The sequence below is a fragment of the Austrofundulus limnaeus genome, unplaced genomic scaffold, assembly GCF_001266775.1.
Source record: "Austrofundulus limnaeus strain Quisiro unplaced genomic scaffold, Austrofundulus_limnaeus-1.0 Scaffold1045, whole genome shotgun sequence".
In the NCBI taxonomy this organism is placed as follows: Eukaryota; Metazoa; Chordata; class Actinopteri; order Cyprinodontiformes; family Rivulidae; genus Austrofundulus; species Austrofundulus limnaeus.
Genome location: NW_013953447.1, coordinates 91,382 through 100,741, shown reverse-complemented (window position 1 = coordinate 100,741; position 9,360 = coordinate 91,382). Strand labels below are relative to the sequence as shown.

General features: G+C 42.7%; 1 protein-coding gene across 1 annotated transcript in view; it reads right to left on the bottom strand.

Annotated features, from left to right (window-relative positions):
- LOC106533890 (gamma-aminobutyric acid receptor subunit rho-3) overlaps positions 1–9,360 on the bottom strand; it is a gene marked incomplete at its 3' end in the record, with an annotated part of 40,003 nt that overhangs the window by 8,361 nt on the left and 22,282 nt on the right. Inside the window, 1 exon segment of the mRNA XM_014030351.1 lies at positions 152–219. Coding sequence (XP_013885805.1) covers positions 152–219 — 68 coding nt within the window.

Here is a 9,360-nt window from a genome sequence, read left to right as displayed (position 1 = left end):
ACACTACAGGATTTCTCAAACATGCATGAATGAGTCAAAGCAAGACTCTGGGCATGTTTTTGATAAGATAACATTATAACATGATATAAAACTTTAAAAAGATTTTACATGATAACACCTCTTTAAGATAAAAGACTGGACTTGAACTCACCATGTTGACCTCAGAGATGCTGTCGATGCTCTCCACCTGCACGTCGATGCCCACAGGGATGGCTGCATCTGGAGGAAAGACATCAATCAATGACAGAAAGCTCCCAGTAAGAGTTATGATAGTTTGATTGACATTATATGTAAGAAGCACAGTGGTTTTGGGAGAGGTGACACACAGGTTAGAGAAGGTATGTCTATAATTGTAGGATGCCGGTTCAAATCCCCTGACCGTTTTATCAAAAATGTGGGTGGGGAAGGTGAGGCACTTGCTTCCAACCTCATTTTGCCCCACTGTAGGTCATTGAGCAAGGCCCTTAACCCCCAGCTGCTCCCACAGGTGCCCAAGATGGCAGCTCCCCATTTGGTGGTCAATGGTTACATCAGAAAGTTATCCAGTGGGGAAAAAAATAGATTTCAAATTGTTAAAAAATTAGCTTGCTGTGAAAACCCCTGATGAAGGGAGCAGATGAAAGAAAATACAAAATAGAAAAACAACATAAGATAAGCACAGTGGAATTAAATAAATATTTTAGATTTTAAAAAACCTTTGAACAAAAATGATTCCCAATCATCAGCTTTGAACACAACAAAGTTTTCAGATCGCTTGTTATCTGAAAATTGGCTAAATTATAACCATTTTGTATTGAATAGCTGCGGCAGCCATYTTGAAYCTGGCTAACTCAGTGATTRCTCTCTGAGGGTTTTATTAAAAGCTGTTCAGTGGCTAATAAAAGCWGTGGATCGTATGCCTTCATCTTGTTCTATCCCAGCATCCCCATCACACYAACCCCCTGCATATCCTTTGACACATCCATGAACCTTCRTGTTCARCATCCTTTGTTCAGTTTATCCACTGTTCCTCATCTGCACATGTCCAAACCAAAGATTACATAACACAGTTTGTGTTTGATGGAGTATTTCTTTGTTGTAAAACAGATGTAATGGATTTAATTAAAGATATRTCTACTGGTTCCACTCAGCTGAATTGAGTAAAGGTAACACATTTACTTATGTAAACCAATTGACACAATTTTTAAAAGTAAATCCACKTCATTATCAAGCCCCTGATTGGCAGCACAGGGKGAGGGACCAGAAGCTCAAAACAAGTGTCAACAGCTGTTTGGCAGAGACTTGATCCTTACAAATTTGGCATCATTTAAACGGGAATTTAATAATTTCCCCAATGGTATGAGATTTATTGCCAAGAAGCATTGGGCCTCATGCAAGAACCATTTGTACGAACAGATTTGTTCTTAAGTTGTACTTACGAGTCATTTAGGAGAATTTGTGGCATTCACCAATTTTCTCGTATTCTAAGATTTTTTTCAGATACGAACAAAATTCACGAGTGGTCCAGACCTGTCGTATATTTTACAAGTAGTCAGTCTGCGGATTTTCTTACTAATAACTTTATATTTCATTAGTTTGAAGATATTTTGAGTTGAAAATAAGTCACACTCCATAATTATGTTGACAATAGGTTATTATGTTTGAATTAGAATTATAAATTTAAATGTAATAATGTAGACTAACGACATAAATTGGTTACATTAAATTAAATTGGCTAGTAATGCTGTTGTATAGCACTACAAAATTAATATGAAGTTAATTGAAATTTGGAGACATTTCAAAAAGCTATTTTTTTTTCAGAAATGCATCTGACACTTGCGACGGTGGGGAGGGGGGGGTGGCAGCGGTGCACCGTGCGTGACTGCTCTTCTTCTGAATAAATGAAAACTATGTAACACTGTTGTTTACACTTCAATTAAAATGATTTGACCAAAGGAAAACCGGAGCAGGACAGATTAACATGATTTAGATTTTTATTTCTGTGACTGTATACGACCCACAGGAGACACAACATTAACAGCRGTCATCATTTTACTCCTCGGCTTTAGCAGGTCCKTTAATTCCACAGCTGACGCTGCTTAAACKTACAGATTTTCTTTTCTGGATCTCTGAGAGCAGGACTTCAATTTCCAAWCTGGYAAAGTTRTTCTTTTTACTTTGCAACGTCATTTATGAATGGACACTTCCTGGTATGTGGTGCAGGAAACATAGCCTTATGGTATTTTTGGGATGGTAGATTATGTTCATTCCTCCCTGTGCACGAGCACCTGATACGCATTTATCAGTTTACGCTGCTCATTTACACACTTTTCCTGAAGATAGAAGAGTTTGTTGAATCTGACGTGGCATGTTCGTAAGAACCCTTCGTACKAACAAAAGTAAGCAATTTAGGATAAGAATATGAAAATGTTCTTGCATGAGGCCCATTGTTACAGTGAAGAAAAGTACCTACCAAACACAAATTTCCTTRCTTTTTGATGGACCATCATGTCGCCTTTCCCTTTCGCTTTTRYAGCTTACATCTGTCACTCCTGACTCTCATCTTTCTCCACTCCACCCTGCCTGCCCTCTGGTTCACATCTCTTGTGCCTGTTGTTTTTGGGTTTTGACACCTAAACCCCTGCACTGGGTTGCATTGGTTGACGTGACTCTACAATATTGCGTGGACATCGGGGGGAGTTCCCCTGGATTGGCAGACCGGGGTAGTGGTCCCCCTATTTAAAAAGGGGAACCGCAGAGTGTGTTCCAACCATAGGGGGATCACACTTCTGAGCCTCCCTGGTAAGGTCTATTCTGGGGTTCTGGAGAGGAGGGTCCGTCGGATAGTCGAATCTCGGATTCAGGAAGAGCAGTGTGGTTTTCGTCCTGGTTGTGGAACAGTGGACCAGCTCTACACCCTCAGCAGCGTCCTGGAGGGTGCATGGGAGTTCGCCCAACCAGTCTATATGTGTTTTGTGGACTTGGAGAAGGCGTTCGACCGTGTCACTCGGGGACTCCTGTGGGGGGCACTCCGGGAGAATGGTGTACCAGGCCCATTGATACAGGCTGTTAGGTCCCTGTATGACCGGTGCCAGAGCTTGGTCCGCATTGTCGGCAGTAAGTTGGACTTGTTTCCGCCGGTGAGAGTTGGACTCTGCCAAGGTTGCCCTTTTGTCACCGATTCTGTTCATAACTTTTATGGACAGAATTTCTAGGAGCAGCCAAGGTGTTGAGGGGATAGGACCCAGCTCTGCTTTTTGCCGATGATGTGGTCCTATTGGCTTTCATCAGATCCTGATCTCCAGCTCTCACTGGAGCGGTTCACAGCTGAGTGTGAAGCGGCTGGGATGCGGATCAGTGCCTCTAAATCCGAGACCATGGTCTTGAGCCTGAAACCGGTAGGGTGCCTTATCCGGGTCGGGGAGGAGGTCCTGCCCCAAGTGGAGGAGTTTAAGYATCTCGGGGTCTTGTTCACGAATGAGGGAAGAATGGAGCGGGAGATCGACAGGCGGATTGGTGCGGTGAAGCAGGCGCTGTACCGGTCTGTCGTGGTGAGGCGGGAGCTGAGCCAGAAGGCAAAGCTCTCGGTTTACCGGTCGGTCTGTGTTCCTACCCTCATCTATGGTCACGAGGTTTGGGTAGTGACCGAAAGAACGAGATCACGATGCAAGCGGCTGAAAAGAGTTTCCTTCGCAGGGTGTCTGGGCTCTCCCTTAGAGATAGGGTGAGAAGTTCAGTCATCCGGGAGGGATTCAGAGTAGAGCCACTGCTCCTCCACGTCAAGAGGAGCCAGTTGAGGTGGCTCGGGCATCTGGTTAGGATGCATTCTGGACGCCTCCCTGGTTAGGTGTTCTGGGCACGTCTCACTGGGAGGAGGCCTAGAGGAAGAGTTAGGACACGCTGGAGGGACTATGTCTCTCGGCTGGCCTGGGAACGCCTTGGGATTCCCCTGGACGAGCTGGTCCAAGTGGCTGGGGAGAGGGAAGTCTGGGTCTCTGCTTAGGCTGCTGCCCCCACGACCCGATTCTGGATAAGCGGCAGAAAACGGACGGATGGACAGACCCCTGCACTTTCAACACCTCGACATCACCTTACAGATCCATTGTTCCATTTGTCTCCTCCTTGCTCACACTCATGTAGTTGGTCTTGCTGACTTTCCTTTTTCCTTATGCCCACCTCTCCGGACTCCCTTCCATCTGCTCCCTGCTCTCCCTACAGATGCCAAAGTCACCATACCTGACCTCATCTGTCAACCTTGTCCATCACCACTGCAACCAGAAATAAAAGTGACAACACTAATATTGGTTAAGCTCTAAAAATGATTCCTTCAATGTTATCGTGTGCATTATACTCCAACAAGCGACAATAACTTTAAACTTTTGTCTGTCACTTTAGAAGAGAGGAAATAGTGAGCCATCTCATTATTTGATCCAATCCTCTGTTCTGGCCTTCCAACCTCATTCTGGTTTGTGACATTCTTTGTTTTTGCCACAAGCTCACCACAGCCAACATCTGCCCTCAGCCCTCCCCCTCCTCATTAGCAGATTAAGCATGTATAAACCTGATCTATGCCCACAAACAGAGCATAAAAAGCTAAACAGCACAAATCCCCATCCAAAAAACAAAAAAGCTTCCACCACTGCTACCTCGTCTGTGTTTCTGCTCTGCCTCCAGCTAAAGATGTTTGGTTATCAAGTTGGTTACCTTTCCCACAGCCGACTTTAATGAACCTTTACAAATTTGCAATTGTATGCAAGTTTACTTGGCTAATTTTAGGATTTGTTCTGTGGCTTGGAGATGAAGGGGATGATCCTCCCTGCCTCCACCACGAGCATCAACAATAAACTGACTTCTGTTTGAAACTCCTAAAAGCTTCCTGTCAGTGGGTGCATTACATAAAGCCTGACAGGGCGGGAAATACACAGCAAGAAAACAAGCCAGTGTCGCTGTCAGCCTGTTTTTTGTGATTTATCTCAGTCTAAATTTAAAACAGAAAAAAAAAATCCAGCTGGTAGAGCTTAATGCAACACCAGCAACAAAAATATAAGGGACAGAAACAGCAACACAACTGAAGACGAAGCCAGCAGCTGCAGCTGTTTGGAGTGAAGCTTGCATTAAAAGTCATTAACAAACACACAATACAAACATGTCAAAGAAAAAGCAAGAGAGGACCTAAATTAAGATAAATAACATGAACTGTTGAACTTTAGCCAATAAACCAAACATGCTGCAGTAGAACAAAACTGAACTGAAACACAAAACAAAGCTAGACCTATTAAAGAGAATCAAACAAAATCCAAGAAATAGGGTTGGAGGATATTGGAAAAAAAATCACGATTAAATGTAGCATTTAGCTGATAAATAATTTGACAAATAATAGATTACAATTGCACTTGGCCTTGGTCTGCCTTATCTGGCTCTTCTTGTACTCTGGTTTATGTCAGTCTTTCAGGTGGTTAAATTCACGGGGTTAGCTTTAGCTGCTCCACTCCGTCTTCCATCACTGGGCTCACATGCACGCCTGATAGCAATAGTGTCTCGAATACAAAATACATCACATGGCACTAATTGCAGTAATTGCAAAGTGGCAAATATTAATTGGTGACAGTTTTCTGTCAATTAATTGCACATGATATGATTTTGCCCAACCATAGTAAAAAAAAACAAAAACAAAACAAAACAAAAAAACGATAGGTTTGATCAGATGAACAGAAACAGGAACTTGGGAAAAGGCAAACAGGTCGAGACAAGACAGAATAAATGAGGTTGTTTAGGGACAATGAAAGTGTATTGGATGAACCACAGACTGTAATCAGTGGTCAGTGGATCAAAGCTCTAACAAAATGGAGCAAAACCAATTTAAAAGGACTTTACMTCAACATGAAAACTCAGCAAAAAATAGACTTTGGCTCTGTTCTGATTCTTTTTTTGCTGAGATCTACGTATATTTTCTGTGTGTTGCATTATAATTTAAATACAAATTCCATCAGACTCCTGTGTGAAAAGGCCAGGACCCTGAAGCGACCCACACAAGCAGAGGAAGACGTGATGCCACACGCAGCATGCTGTGCTTACAGAAGTAAAAATGGATGCTACACATGTTGGTGTGTGTGTTGATTCTAAAATTGTTGTCTAATCAAAGCTGACAAAATTATCTGCCAAGCTTGTTTTGTTGCTGCGTCCTGCACAGAGATGCACTTCTGGAACGGGACGGAGTGACAAACTAAAAGTGAAGAATAGAAACGAACTCAAATATTGATTGCATCATGTTAGTACCGATCAAACACCAACGTTATTGGTGAACACTGCCACTGTGTTAAACGGCATGGCATTGATATTGATAATACCAATATTTGGATCGATGCATATACCTAAACTTCAAAAACATAAAAGCTGAATGACATTCTGTATGACTGCTATGACTGAAGTCACTTTGAAAATCGGAGATGTATCCATGAATTTCCCTTGAGATGGACATGTGACCTGTTCAGGCACAGTTACTGCTGGACCAGTGACCCTTGTGAACCTGTCGGTACAGTCTGATGTGTTTGTTTTATTTTATTATTTTACCGTTGTTTAACCAGGCAAATCCCATTGAGATCACAGATCTCTTTTTCAAGGGAGGCCTGGGCCTGAAGGCAACCTATTGTACATGTTTTTGGGGCGTGGGGAAAACCGGAGTACCTGGAGAAAACCCACGCAAGCACAAGGAGAACATGCAAACTCTGCAAAGAAAGACCCCAGGTCCGAACCAGGGATCAAACCCAKGACCTTCTTGCATTGAGGCTTAGCTGCTAACCACTATGCCATCATACTGATCTGCTGTGTTTGGAGCCATGCATTATGGGTACACGCTTCCTTTGGTCTCATCTATCCAAAGAACACTGCTGTGGTTTGTTTAGATTAAACTTTACCAACCTTTGTTGTAAGGGCTGATTTTATTCTTCCACTTTATCAACCTTATTTACAAAACCTTTAAAACTTAATTTTAGTCATGTTCTTACATTTACAGCCTATGTGCTTTACATCACAGGTAACCTTCACACAAGCCTTACTATACAGTTTAGAAGTATGTTTTTCATGAATCACTGTCCACTTCGTAGTTTTTCTCAGTGACTCAAATGCATCTGTTGATGGTTCACATACAAGTTGCTCACTGCTTTGAGGAGTGGTGGTACAAAGGTTAGAGAATGCAGGCCTGTGTCACATCACCAAAAACATTGGTGTTCAATTGCCTCCACCCCCATTTGATCTTTGTGCCCTTGAGCAAGGCCCTTAATAGCCCCATCTGCACCAAATGGCATCCACACATGTGGGCAGTGGTAGTTCAGTGGTCTGTGGTTGGTCAGGACTATAAAAACAATTGCCAAATCTTTGTGCAACATTGCTTTCTGTGGTGACTCTTGAAGAAGATAGCAGCTGGGAAAAACAAAACAAAAAACAAACAAAAAAAACAAACAGGACTGGTTTCTGGTTTAACAGCTGAGTTTCAGCAAACCCCTTCAGACAGTTTAGAGCAAAGGTTTTAGACATAAAAACAGATGGAAATATAAAAAAATGAGTAGAGCAATTCAACAAGCCACTTAATCATACAATCCTTTTTGTTGGCTGTTTTTAGTCAGATAATAAAACAAAGAGCTCTTGTGATCAGTCTGATCAAACAAATGTTTGATAAGTGAGGATTTCCTCTGAAAAAATGGTTTCATCTTTTAGTAAGAGGAATACTTGTTTAAATATGAAACAAATAAAAATCTCGCTTTAAAAAAACTAGATTTTTGTTTCATTTTTTATTTTATTAATGTCGTTTGCCTTTTTCACGAAACAGTTTTAAACTAATAATTAAAAGAATTAACATTAAATCAATAAATAAAACATTCATGGAAACACAGCCAGGCAGGAGAACTTAGTTTGAACTGCTTTAAAGGGGCTATATCATGTAAAATCAACTTTTTTGAGTTTTATATATGTTATAATGCTACACATTCTCACTCCCGACTCATCACATATTGACGCTTTTCCAAGGTTCCCTCTACGTCCGATTTTGACGCGCCGGGTACCCCCCTCGCGTCAGTCCTTGACGCCCGCGGCTTTTCCGGGTTTCGCCACCAGGGGTCTTTGGGTCGGGGGTCTGAGGTTAACATGAGGGATCAGGATTAATGGTTAAGTTTAGGTACTGGGATCAGGGGTAGGATGTCCATGGTGAATATTAGGTAATTTCAGGCTTTGGAACATGTTGACGTGAATTTCCTACATTTTCTAAAAATGGTTAATTTTAGGTACTAGGGTCAGGGACAGGATGTCTAAAGTGAACAAAGGTAATTTCAGGCTTCGAAACGGTAGTTTTTGCGCATTTTCTACACTTTCTGAAAATATGACAACAGACTTCGCCCCTTCTCGTCAGTAATTGACGTGACGGGGGTACCCGGCGCGTCCAAATCGGACGTAGAGGGAACCTTGGAAAAGCGTCAATATGTGACGACTTGGGAGTGAGAATGGGTTGTATAATGTTATGCTTTCATAAAAACATGCCAAAAGCCTTGCTTTGACTCAATCATGCATGTTTGAGAAATCCTGCAACATTTTTTAGGGAGCCATGCGGAGGAGCAAAACGACAGGTGGGGACCAGGAATGCCTTTGGTACCAGAAACGCCCCTGGGACGTGTCTTTAAGCTGAACTTCCTCATGGCAGAGCGCCTCCTCCCCCTCCCCACACACCCTGCCCATGACTCCWGCAGGCTCYCGRCAGTAACAGAACAAAAGTGAAAGTGAAACTTAAGCTGTCTGCAGATCCACTACTCCTCACTCAGTGAAGCTCTTTCCAGATTCAAAATACCTTTGAGGAAATGTATTTTCAGATGCCAAGTAAACTGCATCATAGCGCACGCGCGAACCAATCCACCCCCGCGCACGTGACCCCCACCCCCCGACCTAAAGTGATGGGGCAGAAGCGGAAGGAGGTCAATTCTTTCTTTTCAAATTYGATTTCTTCCTGGGTCTTCTTCTGTTTYCCTGTGTTGGGTTTCAGAGCAGGTGCCAATCGAGGTTGTAGGGTGTAGGTTGTTGGAGGGGTCAGCTTCACTCAGCTAGCTCAGCTAGCTTACTGTTTGAACGAAACGAGAGCGTGCTAGCTCGGCTGCGTGGGCAGGGACGGGGGGTGGGCAAGAACAGCTCATGCATGAGACAAACCTCGGTTTTGATTGGCTGTTCATTCTCTGGGTTGGAGAGATTTTAACAGAGGGCAGTAGGACCACTAGGAGGAGCCAGAGGACATTTTTTTCCCTTTTTCCACCCCAGAGATTATCTGTCTAAAATCAATCTGTCAGGACATAGTGACAGTTTTAACAAATATGTCTATATATATATATATATATATATATATAT